Raw genomic sequence first — 23,780 nt, forward strand, 5'->3', positions numbered from 1 at the left:
ACACTTAAAATTGAGGAACTCCTACTCTAGGGGCTTATTGAATTAGAAGTGGATACTAAAAAATTACAAAGATTTGTTAGAGTACATACAATATGGGTGTCTTTCCACTTGCATATGAAATAGTATAGTATAACAAATTTTGTTTCACAAGAAAAAAACCAAAAACAAAACAAAATAAAAAAAAAACCAAAACCAAACAAACGCCAACATAGATATATATTTCTTGTTTTAATAAGGGACATCAATTGTTTTGTAAACCCCACTCTGATTCAAACATCATCAAGATGCTTGACTTTTTTTATTCACAATATATTTGTTACGTTTGGAGGTTTTGTTTTTAACAGACAATTGACATTCCTACGGTAACCGAAGGCGTTTCTCCTCTTTTTGACTTTGTCTTTAATTTATTATGATACAGACTTCATAAAGGAGCTTCCCAGAAGAGTGAAATGAATTTTGCACTACCTTTTAACTTAACGTGCAACGCTTCTAACCAATCGAAGTTGAAATATAAGGAATACCAATAATGACCTTTTTATTTCTGCCTTGTATCTTGACGTACGCCGAACTGGACAATGAGGGTCGGCGTAGATAAAATTGTTTAGGTAAACGGGATAATTTCTGCTTCCTAATTGTAAGCATTCAACTCCTAAGTAGCAAATTCCAACAGCACCTGCATTTGGAAAATATATATCCCAGTTGCTACGATATATTCCAGAGCTCGGTTTCCCATCATGATTTCCTGGATAGATGGTTGCTGCTTACAAGGAAAAGCTATTGAATCAAAAGGTTAATAGCTGAATTGATCCATTTGAATGTGTTACAGACGCCGTCACGATTAGTTATTTTGTTATAAAATACGGATTTGTTCCCATGTCGTAACCACTATCTCGTCCTCTTTTTCTCGATTATTACATCATCGAATGAGCCTTACTGTATCACCAAATTTGTACTTACTATTAACAACATGACGGGTGCCCTAGAAGACCAGGAACGTTTTACCCTTACGGAGCACCACTAATCACCTAGACCTGCAATTTTTTATAAGGTTCGTGTTGCTCAGTCTTTATTTTGTATGTATTGATTTGATAACTTGTTTTCTTTTCTTTTCTTATCTTATTCGTATACGCATAAAATTATGAAAACTGCAATAGTAAATATAGAATAGTTTATTCCCTTCTCATTAAACTATATCATGTTAATTCATGAAAAATACGCAAGAACATTTTCTCTCTCTCTTCCCCCCTCCATTATCTCACCCTCTCTTTGATTTATAGTTCGAACTGTTCTTGTGTTACATCTCTACTTTCTAAGATCATGAGTTGAACATTAACTTTTCGTATATTATGAACTCCGAATACGGGACAAAGATTTTTGTTCGAGGCAACATTTTCAAATGAAGTAGCAGGTTTATGTGTATTTGAATTTTTCAATGAAAACTTATTGTGCTCTCTGTCTATAAGTAATTCAAATGTACCATTTTTCTGCAAGCCTACACTGTTCCCACTGAAAAATTCATTAGTTGTTAAATTTCCCAGATGTTTTGCCCTGAAACAAATACCTTTGTATGACGGCCCGCATTTGGCAAGAGCAAATGACCAACCATATCTCTGTTTCTGTCCAACAAAATCATCATGATCAATTTCGTCACGCTGTGAAAGACCTACTTCTAAAATAAGATTAGTGCCCGACAAAACAGTTTCCAATATATAGTTATAGAAAACACGGTAATATATTTTCTTTCCGTTTCCAAAACACTGGTCTGCAATGACTCCACTATACTTTTGTAGTGCCCCTCTATCAGGAGAACCTTTTTGTGTTTGCCTAGACCACTGGTTGCTCAGAATTCTGTTGTCTCTTGATAAATACCGGTTCGCATTTAGAGTAGATGAGTCGAACCTTATGTCCAGCGGTCGTCCGCTATCTAGGACAAAAATAATACATTCAAAATGATTTAAATATATCGTAAACATTCATGTATAGTGTTTTATAGTAATACATTTTATGCAAGGCCATAATTCAATCAGAATAATTGTGTATTGATACGTTAAAGTTTTATTCCCCTATAACTGCAATAAATCTATATAAGAATGAGAAATTATAAAATAAAACAAAATATTAGAAATATTGAAAATATGCATATTACTACATTCTGCATTGTGTAGTTTTATGTGACTTACCGAATTAGACTATTTACCGGATTTGTAATAACACAAGCAACACGACGGGTGCCAAATGTGGAGTAGGATCTGCTTACCCTTCCGGAGCACCTGAGATCACCCCCAGTATTTGGTGGGGTTCGTGTTGCTTAGTCTTTAGTTTTCTATGTTGTGTCATCTGTACTATTATTTGTCTGTTTGTCTTTTTATTTTTGGCCATGGCGTTGTCAGTTTGTTTTCGATTTATGAGTTTGGCTGTCCCTCTGGTATCTTTCGTCCCTCTTTTATTGAACTCCAATGGACGGAAAAAATACTTTGATTTGGTATACGTAATGCACATAATTAGAAAAGAAACACTTATTGTTCTCAACTCTTAAACCACTGTTTACGAAACTGTAAATTATTTTGGATAGATTCTGAACACCAATCGGCAGTAATTACATTTGAATAACATTTGCAAAAACTTATATCTGGGACAAAGTACTGCTTTACAAGAGACCGACATACTGATTTTGAATATTAGCCTGTTAGCTCCACAGTCAACAGTCGGCAAGGAATCATCGTTTTGTACCAAGTCAGGACTTTGACAGTGGTTTTCCATTCGTTTGATGTGTTTGAGCTTTTGATTGTGCCATTTGATATAGGACTTTCAGATTTGAGTTTTCTTGGAGTTCGGCATTTTTGTTATTTTACATTTTTTCAAAGCCGACCAATATATGATATTAATCGAGATCGACTTTAAAGTGTGGGTACTAATTTGAGAACTTTACAAAAGTAACGAGACGCCTAAGTGACATGAACGAGGCATTGGAAAAATTATATTACGCAATTTCTTGAACATGCATAAATTGAATTGTTATCTTTTCGTGGTTATATATAAATGCCTAAGAATGTAACTCTAACACGCTAATAGTTGTTATATTTTATATATTCACGCAATATTTCGCTAAACAAATTAGCGTCATCACGCGCGTGCAGCCATCCAGGTAAACTCAGATACAACTATTTTCATAACACTCATTAGCGTGTTAAATTTATATTCTTAGGCATTTTATATAATTTAATTTAGTAATTGCATCAGTTTATTTTCAAACTGATCAACGCCTAGAGAGATTGAATGTTATTTTGCTATTTTTAGACATTATATACATAATAATATATATCAGCACAACAATGTTAAATCTGTAAATTTGCGAAGTCAAATTTTTGTTCTTCCCTCGCCGGGATTCGAACTCATGCTATTGGGATATCGAGACATATCCCAATAGCATGAGTTCGAATCCCGGCGAGGGAAGAACAAACATTTGCTTCCGCAAATTTGCAGATTTAACATTGTTGTGCTGATATTTAGAGTAATTATGAATATAATATGTGTTTTCAGCCATGTATCACCTTCACTGGTGATCCAATAGATGGATCTGTCGTAGAGTTGTCACTTGTTAAGACGTACTTATCGATATAAATATATATATATATATATATATACTATATATATATAATTAACCTATACATTTACTATACACAAACATCTATATCTGTAATAACAAAATAAGAAACATAAACCGGATGTTGAGAAGTGATCTACTAACCGGTTTTCCATTGATAATACTTTTAGAAAATAAGGTTAATCAATAAACGATTAATATTCATAGAAAAATGATCAGTTTTATAAGTACGAAATGCTCAGGGCCATTAGGACGAGATGACGTCTATTATCTTCCTTGATGGCAACTTACAGCGAACAGTTTTGTGCAAATTGTGTGAGCAACATAACTGCCATACGTCCGATTTGTGCTGCCCTTGACATGCATTTCTTGATTAACCATATATCTAGCAACGGTTCTTGTGTCCCTCTCACATACTGATATATTATTGATTATTACAGTTTAAGAAAATATCTAATGTGTGGGTATTAATTTACAAAATAAACATTTATGAAACATGGAAAAACCAAAATGACCCAAACATGACTGTCAAAATTAGTTTGAAAAAATAATTTTTCTGTAAATGTTTTTGATACATGAAGATTTTGCATTTGATTGATAAAACAATTATTAAAATCATAAACTAATCATTGCTAATTACAGTTTTATTGCTGCTAAAAATTATGTGCAATTCTTGTCATAACATTAACGGTACCTGTTTTACTGAACAAGATGAACATTTTGACTCGTCAGTGACGATTGAGGCCAAAATATTCAAAATTCCAAAACCTAATACAAATGAAAAAAGATACAAACAAAAAAGGACATAACCTATAGCCAAATCCGGTCAAGGAATCAGAGAAGTGAGATATATTCCTTAATTTAATATAACTTCCAAATTTTAAAACAGGAAACTTTAATCAAACTATATCCTTAATTTCTTGTCAGTACCGAGGTACTTGCTATTGGGATGGTTATACAATTGGGAACTCACAGTCCATTAGTAGAAGTATCGATCCTGTGGTAAAATTACCATTTACTGTACCATTTTTATTGCAGCAGATGCGTATTTTAACAAATAATGAATATTCAGTGATGCTGGAGGCTAAAATATTTAAAAAATTCCAAAACCTAATACAATTATCGAAGAGCTGATCAAACGAAAACAAAAGGACTGCAGTATAGCTAATTTTGAACAAGAAATCAGAGCTTTGAATAAAGAAAATATAATTCTTAAGGTAGTTTCCAAAATTTATAACGGTAATTTCAATCAAAGGGTATCCGTTTTCTAATGCGAATACTGCAGTACTTGCTAGCTGGCTAGTGATAACCTTGGGGACTAACAGTCCACAGCAGAGGTATTGACCAAGTTTTAGTAAAAACATAAACAATACCAATTTTACTGCACCAGATTTGTATTTCGACAATTAATGTCTCTTCAGTGATACAAGAGGCCAACATGTTCAAAATTTTGAAATATACACACGTCAAGGAGCTGATCAAATCAAAAAAGAACCTTCAGTATAGCCAAATCGTAAAAGAGTGGTGCGCAAATGCTTATGTTTTTGCATAACTGGTTTAGATTGTTGCAAGTGAATAAACGTTAAGTACCGTCCAAGTGTTTGAAGAATGTCATGTTCTTTGCATCTTAAAGATCATGATTAACAACCGTTCGAAAAGTAACAGTTCAGGATATATTTCCTATCTACCTTTTTATAAAAGTGTTTATAAGAATTGGTTTCCAATTTGCCAAATATATGCTTTTCATATTTAATGACAAACAAACATATCTGCAATTTATTCCGTGTGTTCTATTATAATGAATATGAGTGAGATATTGAATGTTAACAATGCAATCAACATTCAACCATCATGCAGGCTGTTTACCTTTCAAAAATGTCCCTTTAATTCACATCACTATCTCGAAAAAGCTGTATATGATAGTATGGAAATCTTTTTGTCAGGTTTATTTATATGTATGCCTTATTATTTATGAGATACCTGTATTTTATTTTAAGCTTGGCCTTCGTAAAACTCTGTCGCAAATTGAGTTAACCTAACGACGCGTAGCGGAGATGGATAAACTGTTATTTGCGACAGTAAAACCATGTTTTACGTAGGCCAAGCTTGCAATGCAATACGATTATCTCCAGTAATTGAGCTAATGCAACTTCGACGAAACGTTCCATTTAATTTTTTTGGCTTCAAATTGTCATAAATAAAAAAATCCTCCAAACTTTCTAATTATTGTGACGTCATAGGAACACTCTCGGCATAAAACGTAAACTCCAGACATTTTTAGGTTTTGGTCTACATGATATAAATATTAACAAAAGTTGTTTTTCATGTAAAAAGTGACTCCTTGGTTAATTTTGAAGGTAATCACATACCCAAAAATTTCAGAATTCAAATGGCGGCTTGCCTTCGTGACAGACAGACTGTACACAAACTGTAAAATAAACACCCTCAATATATATGTATACGATCAATAAAATGTATCGTTAAACACTAATCGCCTTAGATTATTTATAATGAAACAACTTAAGCATGTTGAATTTTACATGTACCTTGGCAATGTTTACTAGTGCATGTTCTTGTGTCATTATCAGCTTTACCATTACATGTTTGTATTCTTCTATTTTGTTGTCTTTCTCTATATTGTGTACCAATTCCACATAAAACACTGCATTCTGTCCAGGAAGACCATGTGTCCCACTCGCATACTGATGTGTTATTCAACACTACAATTAGAAGTAGGAAAGTCATTATTAGTGTGGTCCATCATTTGATACATATATATTTAGGGCTTACTATTAGCTATTCGCTTATTGAACACTAAAGTAAGGAGTAGGAAAGTCATTATAAGTGTAATCCATCATTTGATACATGAATATTTACATATATGAAAAGCAGGCCATGTTTTGAGTGCATGTGATAGGCATAAACGTCATGTTTTCAATGGACTAATATTATATTAAATGTCGTCAATATAGCTCCTATATATATAGTTCCAACTTAAACCACATTTTGTCTAGAGGTAATTGATGAGTAAACTGGGGCAATGCACTTACGAACGAAACGAATTTTATGTTTTTGTATGTTTATATCTAATAAGGAGATGTACATGTGGTATGATTGGACAGGAGACAACTAATCAACAGATTCAAAATAAAATGGAAAATGTGACTAATTGGTTTATGTTGAAAAAAATCAAATACCTATAAATTTCGGAATTCGAATGGCGTCTTACCTTAATTCGAAACCGGGAGACTGTGAAATAAACACCCTCAAAATATATGAAGATGACCAATACGATTTGTCGTTAAAAACGAATTGCAATAAATTATTTCTAATGAAGCAAGTTAATCATGTTAACTACATGTACCTTGGCACAATTTATAAGTGCACGTTCTTGTGTCATTTTCAGCTTTACCATTACATGTTAGTAGTTTTCCATCTTGGTGTCTTTCTCTATAGTGTGTACCATTTCCACATGAAACACTGCATTCTGTCCAGGAAGACCATGTGGCCCACTCACATACTGATGTGTTATTCAACACTACAATTAGAAGTAGGAAAGTCATTATTAGTGTGGTCCATCATTTGATACATATATATTTAGGGCTTACTATTAGTGCTATTGATTTTTGATGTTTGTGCATTATTTACCCTCTACTTTAAATGAACAGAAATTAAATAAAGAATACTGACGTATAGTAACTTCATTAAATTTTTGTTTGCGATGTGCATGCTCGATTCCGTCTAATACAAAATACAAAAGTATTGTACTGTCAGTGTATCTGGCGTACGTTTCAATTAAGTTCTTACGAGTTACACTGAATGACCAGTAATATGTTTATAGTTGGATAGGGTATAAGACTTTAGTGAAGTGACAAGTCATACAACCTTTTGTAAAACGCGAAACTTGCTTGGAGTGCATACGATTCTGATAGGTATTATCGTCATGTTTTACATGTGCTTATTTTATTTTAAATGTCGTCAATATAGCTCCTATATATCGAATTCCAACTTTTTCATCACCCGACTACATATGTATGTGTTTTATAATATACATTTCAAAAAATATATTTCCAGAAAATATCAATTATTATTTTCATAAATATCCAATGTGTCCTTAATCACAAAAAACTCCTTTTGAATAATGTCGATTTATAATATCGTACTTTTTTAAACGTACTGTTTCATTGATAAGCAAAATTCTTAATCACTTATTCAAAGTTTCAATAATCCAGCATAATTACTGTCGACTGTTGATAAAATATTTTTAGAGCCGACCATTAAATATTCTTAACTCATGTTGTCATAATTTGCTCTTTGATTTCGTTCGTTATTTTGGCCTGTTAACTTGATTCTAGCGTCACTGATGGGTCTTTTGAAATGCGCGTCTGTTGTACAGACTTTTAAAATTTGTATATTTGAGTTTATTTACATTCATTTCTTATTTGTTTGCTCGATTCGAATTCAGATCTTGAAATGTCTTTAAAATAACACTACTATGCCTTTTTCAATTTTTGCTCTTTAACATGTCACTTGCCTTAACTGGAAAAATATTATCTCACCCGAACACACAAAAAGAACAATTAAATGTTCATAACTAAGTTTGACACAAAGTCGTTTCCGATCATATACAATGATATAATTGACAAGTTTATGAATGTCAAGGAAATCTCAATTTATCTTCCTGCCTCATTTATGTCTAGTGTCAGGGTATATCCTATATCTTGTTAATTATTAAGATTCTTGACTTTTCTACAGATCCCATGTAATAATGCAGCCAGGTTATGTAATATCGATCATGTACATGACAATGAATCATCATGAATATCTACTAGTAGAATACTGATAGTGATAAGTGACCATTTAATCATACATGTATGCTTTAAACAATGAAGAATAACAGAATTAACCTAACGTTAAGGTATCCTAGAAATCAAGTCTAACTACAGCTGCTATTCTGGGGAATAAATCTATTTTAAACAATCCTTATAATCCCTGGTTGAGATACTAGCGGTAGCGTGCTCACTGCGAGGCCTGAACGTCTTGGTTCGATCACCGACTTAGTTAAACAATACACTTCAAATAGTATTGGCTGCTTCTCTGTGGAGTTAAATTTATGCGTTAATGATTTTGACGCGTTTTACGCGATCCGAAAGAGAAATTACAAATTTTTAAGCAAATTGTTCCTAATCAAGTTCAAACTATGATACCATATGTTAGAAACTTACCAAATCCTGATTCAATTCAGTATGAACTAATTAATAAAAAAAACGAGTATGCAACTAATATTTTAGTGGTAAACAGATATATTATCAAAAAGAACAAATACCCTTCTCCGTAATGTTTTGCCTGTCTGGATCCTCAGTATTGATCTTCGTCAACAAAAAAGCAGCTGCAACCGCTATGGCACTTACAAGAAGAAGAACAAAGAAAACACATGCCAACCGTTTTCCTCGCTGACTATCGGAAATTGTCGGATTTTTGCAACTGCTAGCGGCATTTTTACGGGTTAAAATGCTTTGAGTGAGATTCAGTTGCTTCTCATCTACACTCTCATATAATTTAGAATCACAAGAAGTCTGGGTTTGCAGTTCGCTATAATAATCATCTTGCTTAACATCTGTAATATGATAAGCATCACAATAAGTATTATGATTGTAGCTTCTTGATGTTGGTCCTGAATTCACACAATTTTCTGACACATACATGTATTCTGCGTCGCCCTGACACTGTGTGGAATCATATATGTTCTGAGTAAGTCCACGTTCAATAGTCAAGCTTTGATAAGTTTGTTTCTGCTCCATCATACAATCATCTTGTTCCCTGTTTCTATTAGTCGAGTTTTTATAAATTTGTTCTGCATTTTGAATGTTTTGCAAGGTATCATACCTGTAATTCGATGTTTCAAAGTGCTGCGGCTTCAACGGTTCATACGTTTGATTTTCATCAAAACCGGTTTTTGTTGAAGTATTCCAATCATGATTAGAATATGATTTGGCCATCATATCAATGTTTCTCTTCCCTTCCAATCGCAAATTTAAGTTTTAATAAATAACTGTTTGATACATCAACCAACATTTACTCAAACTGACACCTATAACATTACACAGGAACAGATAAAGTAGTTTTATTTTAAACAAAGTAGATTTTCTTCTAAATGTTTTAAATAGGATATTTCAATTGGTATTTTCCTTGGGTTTTTTCTTTACATACAGAGAACGTGAACTATTTTAATATTTACACTATGAAAATCAAGATGACGCATTTTCCCATTAAACATAATTCTTGGTAAATGTATCTACAAGTACATGTATTTAATTGGTGTGAATCGTGGGACGTTAAAATAACTTTACATATCTGTACATATACAATATCAAGTCTATGACAGAAAAATATGATTTGTTTTATATGAGGCTTAAGCTTTAGGAAGGGCGAGCTTTACAATGCCATGACAGTTTCGTGCTGATTACAAACAGTTTGTTTTTTTCTGGCATTGATTTAATATTGTGTTTTATACTGCAGCTAAAGATAGCTACAATGTAACTATTAAATTTGTACACAAAGCAAATGTTTTCCAACCCTAGACGAGCCCCATATTTTGAGGAAAAGCTACGTGAATTAAATTGACTCTTCACTAAATAGAAATTTTAACTATATTTGGTATAAAAAAGACAATAGGAAAGGATTCGAGCCCCTGCTCCTATATATACATATATATGAAAGTTGATTATATATCTCTTCGCATGAAAGTTTCCAAAAGGTAATTAAAACAGTTATCGAACCTTTGCTTTAATGAAACAGTTAACGTCTTCAAATTACCAAACGATGATTTGAAAGCATACAAAATTCATAAATATTTCGATCATCAATAAATTAATTGACATATGCAGTAAATTCATGTCTGTCCGTAAAGAACTCCTTGGAGCTACACATTTTGCCATGCCTATGTTTTAGGCTCAGATTTTATACAATCATTCTATAGATAATATGATATACATTGTACTTACGTTAAATAAATAGAACTGGATATGATTTTAGCAATGAGTAAAAGTTGACATTCGTTTTTGATTAAACATTTTAAAAATATAAATAACACATAATAAATTGCATACGTCCCAGGTGCATTTCTGGGTTTACCTTCATCAAGAACTCTGTTGTTCCTGCTAATATAACGACAATTGAAGATGAACAAGAAGCTGGATAGTTTGATTGACAAGGAACAAGGAATATGGCTTGCAGAATAAACATTGATTTTGACACATGGAACGTGACGACAAACGGGAAAGCTACTTTATTTAACAAGCGAAAGTGCGAAAAAATGGACATTGCTAACTCGAAAATACTTGAAACAGTGTTTTATCCATAATATGTGATATTCGAGACAGATACTGCAAATGAAGTGTCAAAGAAATATATAAAATTGCCATTCATGACTGTTAACATTACCTCTTGATAAGCCGATTTCGCGAGACGCAGGTGACATTATATTTTACAGAATATTATCTCAGATCAAGGGAAACTTTAAAACATAAGTTGTAATGATCCTTTTTATTTATTTTGCCTTAAGAGTTCTCCTTTTTTATTTTGCCTTATCAGTTCTTAAAGTACATATATAATCATTCATATCACGTTGAAATGCATATAAAACATCACATTAAAACACCACTTTGTTGTTGTCTACCAAAGTAAGGCGACAAAAGTTTACCGATGTTTTAAATTCGTTAACCGATTGGGAGGAGCAAAGACATCTCTTGAGAGAAAAATGATTGAGTTGAAAAAATGAAAACAACTCTTTATAAATTTCAGCGTTCGAAGTGCTTGTCTTGATTTAACTTCATCAAGAAAGCTTAAAGCCGAATATTTGAAAGTCAAGGATGTATAATAATCGAAACAGTTGAAGAGCTTTGTGACCAAAAACACATACAATGATACCAAATTCATTCAACTAAGTCAGCTTTACCTGGGGTGAGTTGAAATCTAAGTCTTTGAAAAGTTAGATATAATTAGTTATCAAAGGTACCAGGATTATAATTCAATACGCCAGACGCGCATTTCGTCTTCATAAGACTCATCAGTGACGCTCAGATCTAAATAGTTATAAAGCCAAACAAGTACAAAGTTGAAGAGCATTGAGGACCCAAAATTCCAAAGAGTTGTGCCAAATACGGCTAAGGTAATCTATTCCTTGGATAAGAAAATCCTTAGTTTTACGAAAAATTTAAAAGGAAATTTACTAAAATGACCATATAATTGATATTAGTTTCAACACCGAAGTGCTGACTATTGGGCTGGTGATACCCTCGGGGACGAAACGTCCACCAACAGTGGCATCGACCCAGTGGTGTAAAACGTTAACAAAGGTACCAGGATTATAATTCAATACGCCAGACGCGCGTTTCGTCTTCATAAGACTCATCAGTGACGCTCAGATCTAAATAGTTATACTTATTATATAAAAAAAGTTGTAAAAAGGTCATTACTTTCATTGAGAGAAAACATTAAATATCGTAGTACTTTAAAATAGTATATCTAGCTTCTCTAGCTACTTCGCACGAAATTTTAGGACACATCGTCAAAGACCGTTCTTCTCTGGATCAAAGTGGTTTGTCAGGAATTATGACGGTATGTGCTTAATGGAACTGTACATCGTACTTTAATTAGTCAGAAAAGTCTGACTCAAATTTCGATCTCATTTATTCAAAGAAACAAGGATACGGTATAATGACGCGCGCAGCTATAATTATCACTATCAAAATCAACTTCAAATACAATTTAATGATTAATTTACGATGTACCTGTCATGGTTCAAGTTGGGTTGACTATTTCCAATTACTGTTTTAGTACCAGGAAGAACTATCCACTTCACATTAAACTTGTCATAAGCGTGTACAACAAAATAGATATTTGAATACTTGTCTCTTGTATGTATACTTTTAAAACATCGCCTAAATGTTAAAACTTTGTGAAAATAAGATAAACTCTAATAAGAGACTCGTCTGTGATTGTGTTTAAATCTTGAATATGAGTATAAGAAATATGGAGGGTACATAAATAAATTTCTGCAAAAATGTTAAAACTTTCTGAAAACCAGAAAACTGTAGTGACTCGTCTGTGATTGAGTTTTAACTTAGAATATGATTATAAAAAGTATAGAGCACACATAAATAAAGTATCTATACAAGAGTCAAGTATCTAACACACACTGTTTTGTTCATTAATATAAAGACTAGTGTGATGTATGTTTACACAGTTTTGGCTGCTAAATCCTAATTCTGTCACATTACCCTATTAGGCCTGTGTGGGTTTCTCACACAATTTTGATGTTATAACGGTACTACAAACAACATGAAAACCACACAGTATCTAACAGTAAAAAAGAAAAGTCAGATTACAGAAAATATCTGACAAATCTGTCATTATAACTTATATAATTCCGTAAAAAGAATAATATACGACAAAAAAAAACCAGCTGACGATGCTCTTGGATTTGGATAGGCACAAGTATGTGACGGTATAGATATTGGTTTTTTTGGGATGGAGAAGGGGGGGGGATTAACTTGCTTTAAATCTTGACTGATTCATTTGATTCCCAAACTAGTTGACTGAAATATCAAAAAAGAATATGCCAAAATTGAACAATTAATTAGAAATTTTTCGAAATCTTATTGTGACCCAAAATTAAAATTGCCAGGTGCCAAATAACTAATCGTCCCGCAAAGGTTCTTACAGACACATTATACCCTTTTGTGGAATTATTTAAGTTTTACAAGGAAAACAACTAGTAATTTCATAAATCAATATTTTGAAAAAAGTCGAAACTTAAACTAAATTCAAATCTTTTTTATATAATTTGTCCCTCTAAAATTAAAATGGATCTATCTTGTGAACTGCGAGAAGAGTTTGACAGGTGATTCTTAGGCGTAACTTTGTCCTTATTTCAATCAGACATTTAAACTGTTTTCAACAACATTTGACAGTGACCTGTAACGTCAACATTTTAGATCAGCATATTTACCTTGTTCCTATTATTCTTTTGTGGATTTGTTCAGATTTTTATTATCTTTTGTATTTAGTTGAAGTACCTATAGAATTTTCTTTATTTCATTACCATATAAGCTAGGTGAAAGGACTAACGAATTCAAATGAACGAAATAACAGTTGTATAATTCTTATATGATTTGCATATCTTCAAATACTTAAATAGCATTGGTCCGTTAGAATTTTTTTCTTGGTTTACAATTCGATTTACGATCTTGCCGAAACCACTTTCGGTACCCATCATGCGAAATACAAATGCATTGGATCCTTGAGTTCTACGAAATTAAAATATTTAAACAACAACACTACAGAATTGTTATTCTTGTCCAAATCCATTACAAATAGAAATAATGCAGAAGGGTTTGGAAAAACGTATGAATTCATGATTGAATAAAATTCCGCGAAATTTCATGAATGATCTTGGCACATTAACGTCGAGGCAAAACATGACGTCATGTTAATGAGAACTCTCAAGCTGATGGTTATGCCGTTACTTGTACGCTTCAATTTCGGATATTATCTCATTAAACATGAGTTTTTGAGGTAGGGGTTGTTTCATTTTCGGATTAAACACATTTTTTCTAGAGTTTATTTATATGCAAACTGGGGCGATTAACTCACAAACTTTACATAAAATTCCTTTGGACTTTTATTCAGTTGATGAGTTAATCGTCTCAGTTTACGCATCAATAACCTCTAGAAAAAATGTGTTTAATCCTAAAATATTTACATGCCACCCTCCGACAAAGAGTCGCGGGTATATATAAAAAAGTTTTATAAAAATATTAAAACATCTGTACAGGAAAAGTAAGGTAAATTTAAATAAGGATAAGCAACATAATTGCCGATTAGACAACTATCCATGTACAATTCAAAAGTAACAAGATGAGAATAATTACAGGTCACCGTAGACCTTCAACAATGAGTATAACCCTTACTGTACCATTTGTATGGTTAGTAAAAAGTAAAATAACAAAACTACCAAACTCCAAGGAAAATTCAAATCGGAAAGTCCCTTATAAAATGGCAAAAATAAAAGCTCAAACACATCAAACGAATGGAAAACAACTGTCATATAACTTTATTTTACTGGTAACTATAGCAAAAAAAATACACATTTCAGGAGAAAAACACTATTATGAAAATGTGACCGTAACATAGAATCTTCATAATATTTATACTCATAATATCGGTGACTGAACTTTAGTACATCTTATTAAACAGTTCAGGAAAAAACACAATCTCGTTTAAACAACCGCTAACAACTGGAGTCTATACATGCTATATTGCAATCAACTTGTCCATCCGTTTGTTCTTTAGTCATTATATTTATTCATTCGATAGTCAGACAAGTACTTCAGCTTTTATGAAGAACTGAACATATTTAATTTATATTTTGTCAGCAAGTCGACAATGATGAGCAGTATCATGTAAGAGCTTTTTTTATATCTGTTAGACAGTTTCTTCATGTTTTTCAATACTTTGAATTAAGAATGGGAGTATAATCTCTATCCTTTTCACGGCATCACGTACAACGTCTTATTGCGTTTGCCTACAATAGATTTATACCCTTATTTTTAGCTTATCGTTTCGAAGGAACTGTGAGCTTGACCCATCACTTGGCGTCCGTCGTCGTCCGTCGTCGTCGTCGTCGTCCGTCGTCGTCGTCCGTCTGGTGTAAACTATTTCAAACATCTTCTCCTCTGAAACTACTGAACCAATTCCAACCAAACTTAAGCTGTATGATCCTTAAGGTATCTAAAATCAAGTTTGTGTTTTATTTTTTGTTTCGTCAAAAACCATGGCCGCCAAGGCTAAAAATAGAACATAGGGGTAAAATGCAGTTTTTGGCTTATATCTCAAAAACCAAATCAGTTAGAACAAATCTGACAAGGGGTATAAGTGTTCATTAGGTGAAGTTCTATCAGCCCTGAAATTTTCAGATGAATCTAATAACCCATTGTTGGGTTGCTGCCACTAAATTGGTAATTTTAAGGAAATTTTGCAGTTTTTGGTTATATCTTGAATATTATTAATGATAAAGATAAACTGTGAACAGCAAATATGTTCAGCAAAGTAAGATCTACAAGTAAGTTTATATGACATTAATTGTCAATTGACCCCTTAAGGAGTATTGCCCTTTGAGGACAATTTTACACAATTTGTTTATCATGTTTTTTAACTTTAAAAAATCTTCTCCTCTGAAACTACTGAACCAATTGCAACCAAACTTTAGCTGAATGATCCTAAGGGTATCTAAATCACATTCAAAAAGTTGTTCTAACTTACGCCCTTTTGAATCATTTTACCCATAAACTGGTCCTGACAGTTAACTGGACATGTTAGCCGTAAACTGATCCTGACTGGTTTTCCTAAGAACAAGATTCAACTGCTCTACCTCTAGTAAAAGAATTTTAGCATGAGACGGTCATTATGATTTTAACATCATCTGACAAGTCTGGATAAAAAATAATTTAGTAGTCAGTCTTTCAGTCAATTTTCAGACTATTCCACGGCGATAAATTCAGTACTGGTCAGACAATTCGCTTGCAGTCAATTCAGCACTGTTCTGTAACTTTTCGGACAATTACGTATGCTTTTGTTGTTTGGGGAAAATTAAAATGTTCCTTATAAGAAGAAGAAGAAGAAGAAGAAGAAGAAGAAGAAGAAGAAGAAGAAGAAGAAGAAGAAGAAGAAGAAGAAGAAGAAGAAGAAGCGTGATACATGTAATATCTCTCTTCGTCAAAAGGGAAACAAATCGAAACAAAATTTGTAGATATTCTGTTGTGACAAAAAATAACCATAACATGAATATATACGGTTCTAATATGCTACTTCACAACATCTTTATGTAGTAATGACTATCAAAGTTGATATTTGGATTTAAACTATCAATACTAATAAGAAAAACTTGCAGGTAAAAATCATTCGTGTGAGCTTTTGATATCACTTGACGTTTGTCGTCTGTTTTAGTCCGTTAAATTTTACAAGTTTAATGTTAAGTTAGAATTTCAACAAAAGATGAAGAACTAGTTCTTCTTTTACTGTACTGGATACCTAAACTACATAAGTGTCCTTACAAACAACGTTATAATGCTGGGTCTTCCAAGTGCTATACGAAACCTCTTTCTAAATTATTAACATCAATTTTATCAGCAATCAAATCCGGGCTTCAAAGTTATTGTGCAACTACCTATTTTAGAGATGGCGTGAATCAGATGTGGATATTAAAAAAATCCAAAGATCTTTTAGAGTACATACAATCTAAGACTCTTTCCTCTTGAAGAATATTAAAACCATCTTGTATAAAGAGTTCCCTATTTCAAACTAAAAGACAAGTTGAAAGAGTTGGTCATACTTGCTTTCATAAAGAAGAATGGCCTACGTAGATACAAGTTTCTAGTCTTAGGGAGGGATAAATCGTACTTTGTATAAAATCACTCTGATTCAAACAAAAAATTCTCTGAAACTGACATTATCAAGATGCTGGATTTGTTGATTGACAACATATTTGCCTGCCACGTTTGGAGAACGTTTTTTTTCAACAAAGAATCGGTATTCCAATGGGAACCAACTGTGCTCCTCTTCTTGTCGACTTGTTCCTTATTCATATGGGGCTGATTTCATGCAGAAACTTCTTAAGAAGAAAGAAAAGAAGTTTACATTATTCTTTAACCTCCCTTTTCGCTATATAGATGATGTCCTCTCACTAAATAATTCAAAATTTTGTGACTATGTTGAACGCATATATCCCATTAAATGTGGCCTCATATCTTGCCTTACATCTAAAAATTGACAATGATGGTCGGTTGAAAACAAAACTTCACGACACAACAGATGATTTCAGCTTCCCAACTGTGAACTTCCTATTTCTATGTAGTAACATTCCAACAGCGCCTGCATACGGAGTATATATCTCCCAATTGATACGATATTCCAGGGCTTGTATTTCCTATCATGATTTCCTTGATAGAGGTTTTGCTGCTCACAAGGAAGCTATTAAACGAAGAGTTTTAAGTGGTGAAGTTGAAATCGTCCCTTCGTAAATTTTATGGACGCCATATGATCACGAGTTGGTTGACCGTAATGGAATATACGTTTCACAGATGACAACGGATATATTCCGATTGTCGTCACTACAATTCCGTCCATTTTTCCCCGAATGTGACCCACAGAATTACATTTATCACCGGTTTTGTACTAACATGAGCAACATGTAGGATGAAACATTTAGAGCAGGATCGGTTTACCCTTTCGGAGCACCTGCGATCACCCCCAGGTTTAGGTGGGGTTTGTGTGTGTTGCTCAGTATTTGGTTTTCTATATTGTGTTTTATGAACCTTTGTTTGTTTTCTTTTTTTTAGCCATGGCGTTGTCAGTTTATTTTCGACTTGCGAGTGTGAATGTCCCTTTGGTATCTTTCGCTTCTCTTTTTGTACTTTTACACGAGTAATTATTATCACAGTATTTCTGTTATCCCTCTTTCATGCTAGCCCCCGAGGATATCACCAGCCCAGTAGTCAGTTCTCCGGTACTGGCATGAAAATTTGATATTGTGTTATTAAAAATTTGTTGTTACAAAATATTTGAAATTATTTTAAAATAAATAATATATCTCGCTCATGCAAATTTCTTATTCCTTGCCCGGCTTTGGCTACATTTTTGGTCCTTTATGGTTTTTAAGCACTTCGTTTCTTCATAAAATTAGGATTTTTTAAATTTTGACCTCGAGCATCACTGAAAAGACATTTATTGTTGAAATGCGTATCTGGTGCAGCAAATTTTGCACTGTTAATGTTATCCAAAGGTCACAAGTTTTTAGGGCTATTTTTCAAAAGTTCTAAAAACATAAGATACTATGTGACAATATTGACAAGAATCCATACCATACAGCGTTCATACAGAGATGGATAATGAAGTTTTAATTGTTTAAACCTTTCATGCTTACTTTAGCAATATACACTAAAGGCACAAAACAGCACATCTAAAACGGAAGCAGCAACATTAAGGGACTTTCATAAATTTAAACAAATTATCAAAACGGGTCATTCTGTATGAGCCTGTCTCAAGACAGAAGCATATGATTAATTGCTTGTCGTTTGTTGCTGTATATATTATTCTTTCGTGTATTGTTTTCTATATAAATCGGGCCGTACGTTTTCACATTTGAATTGTTGTACATTTGTCACTTCGAAGCCTATTATAGCTTACTATGCGGTTTGCGTTTTGCTTTTTGCTGAAAGGCTTACGGTGCACTATAGTTGTTAACTTCTATATCATTTGGTCTCTGGTGAAGAGTTGTCTCAATGACAATCATTCCATATCTTCTTATTTTATATATACAGTCTATTTTTGTTTAGTTCTCACAATCAATTTTTATATATCAATATCTCACTTCAAATTGAAACCTTGAAGATGGGGGTTTAATAGATACTGGATGACACCTTTATCAATTTTCTATTCTGCAACATGACGTTAAAATATATAAAATATCAAACCAAATACATGTACGTTGTCTGGAATAGTGCTCAATAAGGAAATGAAATTTCAACGAAATATCAATGGATTTTATATTAGTTATCTATTTATATATTCATCTATATACATGTATGTCTATATAAATATAATTATCTGTCTATTGATCTTTTCATCTATCTTGAATGGTTCTTTATTTTTTATTTCATTTTCTACAACAACAAACAGATAAAAAATTGTTTTTTATAATTCAAACGATTCTTGTGTAACATCTCTACTCTCCAAGATCTTCAGTTGAACATTAACTTTTTGTATATTATGAACTCCGAATACGGGACAAAGTTCTTTGCTCGAGGCAACATTTTCAAATGAAATAACAGGTTTTTGTGTATTTGAAATTTTCAACGAAAACTTATTGTTCTGTCTGTCTAAAAGTAACTCAAATGTACCATTTTTCTGCAAACCTACACTGTTGCCACTAAACAAATCGTTAATTTTTAATGTTCTTAGATGTTTTGCCCTCAAACAAATATTGTTTGAAGTTCCGCATCTTGCAAGAGCAAATGACCAACCCCTTTTCTGTACATTTCCAACAAAATCAGACTGATCAATTTCGTCACGCTGCGAAAGACCTACTTCTAAAATAAGATTAGTGTAAGACAAAACAGTTTTCAAAGTATAGCTATATAAAACACGGTAATATATTTTCTTTCTGTTTCCGAAACACTGGTCTGCGATGACTCCACTATACTTTTGCAGTGCCCCACTACCAGGGGATCCTATGGCTGTTTGATTGGACCTCTGGCTGCTCAGAATTGAATTGTCTCTCGATAAATACCGGTTAGCATTAAGAGTAAATGGGTCGAATCTCATGTCTAACAATTCTCTTCTACCTAGAACAGAAATGATACATTCAAATTTGTTAAATTATCTTTTAAGCATTTATTATTCATTTTTTATATACTTGATATAAGGCATTAGTTCTATAAGAACGTATGAAATACAACTTCTATCAATTTAGTTTCCTATCAGAAATAATATTATAAAGATGTATATAACTACAGGTTGCATATTGTACGCGTGGTTTCAAGTAATTTGAAAAATAAAAATTTAATAACTAACACTGTTGGTTTTTATTAAATCTAATGCCACAGGTCCACACTTTAAAAGATAATACTGAATCGACTCTGAAAAACAACCAGTATACCTTGCATTTGGTTTATATAAAAAATCTAGAATTTATGGATATAACGAAGCATAGTTTTTCAGTAGGTCAACATTCTTTTTATATATTTGTAATAAAATGTTGGCTTAAATCGATACAGTCAGCAGTCAAAAACGTCTCCCTTCTTGTATAGATACTTCTTAGAGCCAATTAGTACCTGCGTTTAATTCTGAACGCTTCTAGAAAAGTTGGTAACTGACCGGAGAAGGAAATGAAAGAAAAATATTAAAATGACAATTGTACAGACTTTAACTTCATAGTCCGAGGATCAAACGTCTTTCTCTCGAAATGAGCAAGCTAAAAGGAGCTCGAAGTGCCAACTGAAGGATTCGAAAAGTTAACATTGCGTAATTGCTTTAAAATACATAAACTTATTTGGATCTGTTTCGTGATAGTATTAAAACATACATTATTTTGTCAAAAAACTCATAAACATTTTTATCAGTAACATTATTAGATATGAAACTGATGTTAAGAAGTGATATTACTACCGTTATTATTTGTATAATGTTTGTATAACTAGTAACAGCTCGTTAATATTTTGTGTAATATATTGCTATTGCTTTTTTAAATTATGTTAATTGTAGCAAGTCAATTCTGATCAAATGTTTGAAAAATGCTACGATCATTGCAACATTCCTGCTTTTCATGATAGTGGTTATAAGACTAAATTATTATTTGGCAAAATATTATTAGTTAAACAGTGTCCTTGTGATCTAATGCGATATAAACGGGGTAAGTTAATTCCATTTTATTTATTAATCCATTTATTAACATATTATTAGTTAAACAGTGTCCTTGTGATCTAATGTGATATAAACGGGGTAAGTAAATTCCATTTTATTTATTAATCCATTTATTAACATATTATTAGTTAAACAGTGTCCTTTTATCTAATGCGATATATACGGGGTCAGTAAATTCCATACTGGGCGAGAGGTGGCTGCTTTCTGACCTAAAATATCGCCTTAATTATCATTACTGTCTCGAATAGAGTTTGTATACAAAAGTTCGTGAACTGCTTTGTCGGGTTTTTTAATAGCTGGTTATGTGTATATTGAATTAAAATCAATAAAAAAAATTCTAACGACATGTACCTTGGCAATGATTATTTGTGCATGTTCTTGTATCATTATCAGCGTTATGGTTACATCTCTGTAATGTTCCATTTTGTTGTATTTCTCTATATTGTATACCGTTTCCACACGAAACACTGCAATCTGTCCAAGAAGACCATGTGTCCAATTCACATTCCGATATGGTATTTGAGACTACAATGATACATGTTTCTCATAATAAAAGTCTATGATGGATTTTCGATTTTTATTACAATGAGCATTTTAAACAAGTGTTTGTGATGAATATGTTTTAATTTTGAAATTGTGTTTTCTTTCTAACCTTTGACCCGTAAAACCCATTAAACGGATATACATACATGCACGTTTTGAATTTAAAGACCAATAATGTAGATGTGACCATGTATAGTCATTATCAATGTGTTCCATCATTTGATACATGTATGTTGGGTGTTTAGTGCCATTGATTTTTAGTAATATAAATTTGAATGTTTGTAATTTTTGTAGTTCCTACCATCAAATGAACTTATAAATTAACTGTTTACAAAACTTTGTATTGTTCGAAATACATAGGATTTTTCTACCCTGGAATAGGTAATCTTAGCTTTAATTGGCAAAAACTATCGGAATTTTGGGTCATCAATGCTCTTCAACTTCGTACTTTATCAAGCATTTTTAACATTTTTTTTTTCATTCGAGCGTTACTAATGAGTCTTTGTTAGACAAAACGCGCGTCTGTCGTACAAAAATTTAAGCCTTGTATACATATGATGAGGTTTTGACCTGTTCTATTAAATTATTACACCTCCTAACAATTGTATATAGGTGTCAATCTCAATACCTTTGCATGCGCAAACATCAGATCGAAGTTTGCAAACAAGCTATTTAAAATTTTGGTTAACATTGAATTTTATTATAGCTCTAATATTTTACAGTCTTTAGCAAATCCTTTACACATTGGATTCCATTATATCGACAACAATGTGTGAGCAATACAAACAGACATAATAGGTAAAAATGTTAAAAATTGGGGTACTGTAGTGAAATGTTTAAATAGTTGTAAAACCAGGTTAAACCCATCATTTTTTCGGAAAATGTTTGTACAAAGTCAGGAATTTGACAGTTGTTTTCCATTAGTTCCGTTTTATAAAGTCAAGCGTTTGATTTTGTCAGGATTTAAGATTTGTGGACTTCCTTAATTTTATAATTTTCGTTGGAGTGCGGTGGTTTTTTTTTTAAGTTTTGTACGTGCTTGATCTAATCGACTGGTTTTCCATAATTTTAAAAGTCATTTTGCAATAATTTGCTTTTGTTTCCTAGTTTGTTTTCAACTCAGACGATCTTTAGTTGTTTTTTCAAAATTCTACTACATCTTTATGGATGTTTATTTTTTGTATATCAATAATTTTAACCTTATAATTAAATCTTATCTGAACACATTTAAACACAGGATGCATTAAGTTTGACACAAAGTTGATTCCGTTCATAGAATTGACATAGGAGAGGAAGAACACATATACATATACTATAAAAAAATGACTAAATACCCTGTGCCTGAATGTTGTACTTTTCGGGATCTTGAGAATTATAATCCAGCAACAGAAAAACAGCCACACCTGCTATGACACCTCCCAAAAGAAAACCAATTACAAAACACACACATCGTTTTCCTCGCTGACCTACGATAGTTGTCTGCTTTTCATCATTGCTAGTCAAATGTTTTCTTGGTATAGTGCAATGAGTTAAGTTCAGTTGCTTTCCATCGGCAATTTTATATAAGTCAGAGCTGCCAGAATTGTCTGTTTGTAATTCGCTGTAATGATTTTCTTGTTCAACTTCTGATGTGTTAGTATAACAATAAGAATAATTTTGATCGTAGCATATTCCCAATGTCGGCGTTGAATTCACCAAATTCCCTGATACACATGCTGTGTCTTTATGTGTTGAATCATAAATGTTTTGATTAAGACAACGTTCACTAGTAAATCTTTCATAAATTTCTTTGAGCTCCATGTTAAAATCCCCTTGTTCTCTGTTTCTACTGAGCTTGTTTTTAAGATTTTTGTTAGCATTTTGAACGTTTTGCAGGGTATCATAACTGCCGTTCGATCTTGCCAAGTAAGTTGGCTTTAAGGGCTCGTACGTTTGGTACTCATCGGAAACTGTTTTTGGTAAACAAGGATTCCCATCACGGTTAGAATGTGTTTTTGCCATCACATCCACGTTTCTCATTCCTTCCAATCTAAATTTTAACTTTGTTTTGATAAATTACATTTGACATTTGAAACAACAATAATTCAAGTGACACTTATAACTTCATACAAGAAACAATCAAATTCAATATTTTTTCTTTAAACAGGAAATT

At 32.5% G+C, this 23,780-nt stretch overlaps 2 protein-coding genes across 4 annotated transcripts; both read right to left on the minus strand.

The window, feature by feature from the left end:
- Positions 1 to 1,154: 1,154 nt before the first annotated feature.
- Positions 1,155 to 9,708, minus strand: LOC127708035 (adhesion G protein-coupled receptor B2-like). 3 transcript variants are annotated; one of them, XM_052212833.1, is made up of 4 exons: positions 9,016 to 9,708; positions 6,969 to 7,142; positions 6,151 to 6,324; positions 1,155 to 1,924 (listed from the first exon to the last, which is right to left on the minus strand). In XM_052212833.1, exons 1-4 carry the CDS (start codon positions 9,038 to 9,040, stop codon positions 1,272 to 1,274), a joined length of 1,026 nt encoding a protein of 341 aa, XP_052068793.1. In that variant the 5' UTR covers positions 9,041 to 9,708; the 3' UTR covers positions 1,155 to 1,271. The 3 variants fall into 3 exon arrangements, with proteins under 3 accessions (XP_052068793.1, XP_052068791.1, XP_052068792.1); XM_052212831.1 differs by having other exon boundaries at positions 8,931 to 9,708; XM_052212832.1 differs by lacking the exon at positions 6,151 to 6,324 and having other exon boundaries at positions 8,931 to 9,708.
- A 9,484-nt stretch (positions 9,709 to 19,192) lies between these two features.
- On the minus strand, positions 19,193 to 23,743 carry LOC127708036 (uncharacterized). Its single transcript, XM_052212834.1, has 3 exons — positions 22,963 to 23,743; positions 21,437 to 21,610; positions 19,193 to 20,007 (listed from the first exon to the last, which is right to left on the minus strand). Exons 1-3 carry the CDS (start codon positions 23,645 to 23,647, stop codon positions 19,358 to 19,360), a joined length of 1,509 nt encoding a protein of 502 aa, XP_052068794.1. The 5' UTR covers positions 23,648 to 23,743; the 3' UTR covers positions 19,193 to 19,357.
- Positions 23,744 to 23,780: the final 37 nt, after the last annotated feature.

Source organism: Mytilus californianus, unplaced genomic scaffold, assembly GCF_021869535.1.
Source record: "Mytilus californianus isolate M0D057914Y unplaced genomic scaffold, xbMytCali1.0.p SCAF_7, whole genome shotgun sequence".
NCBI classification, from domain to species: domain Eukaryota; kingdom Metazoa; phylum Mollusca; class Bivalvia; order Mytilida; family Mytilidae; genus Mytilus; species Mytilus californianus.

What these genes read in the sequence shown, in the direction of transcription:
- LOC127708035 (XM_052212831.1), bottom strand. Translation starts at nt 9,606, where the DNA reads ATGATGGCCAAATCATATTCTAATCATGATTGGAATACTTCAACAAAA. An exon ending in GCAAAACATTACGGAGAAGG is followed by an intron (nt 7,143 to 8,930) that starts GTATTTGTTCTT and finishes TTCTAATTGTAG; the next exon opens with TGTTGAATAACACATCAGTA. An exon ending in CACTAGTAAACATTGCCAAG is followed by an intron (nt 1,925 to 6,150) that starts GTACATGTAAAA and finishes TTTTTGTCCTAG; the next exon opens with ATAGCGGACGACCGCTGGAC.
- LOC127708036 (XM_052212834.1), bottom strand. Translation starts at nt 23,647, where the DNA reads ATGAGAAACGTGGATGTGATGGCAAAAACACATTCTAACCGTGATGGG. An exon ending in GTACAACATTCAGGCACAGG is followed by an intron (nt 21,611 to 22,962) that starts GTATTTAGTCAT and finishes GTATCATTGTAG; the next exon opens with TCTCAAATACCATATCGGAA. An exon ending in CACAAATAATCATTGCCAAG is followed by an intron (nt 20,008 to 21,436) that starts GTACATGTCGTT and finishes TTTCTGTTCTAG; the next exon opens with GTAGAAGAGAATTGTTAGAC.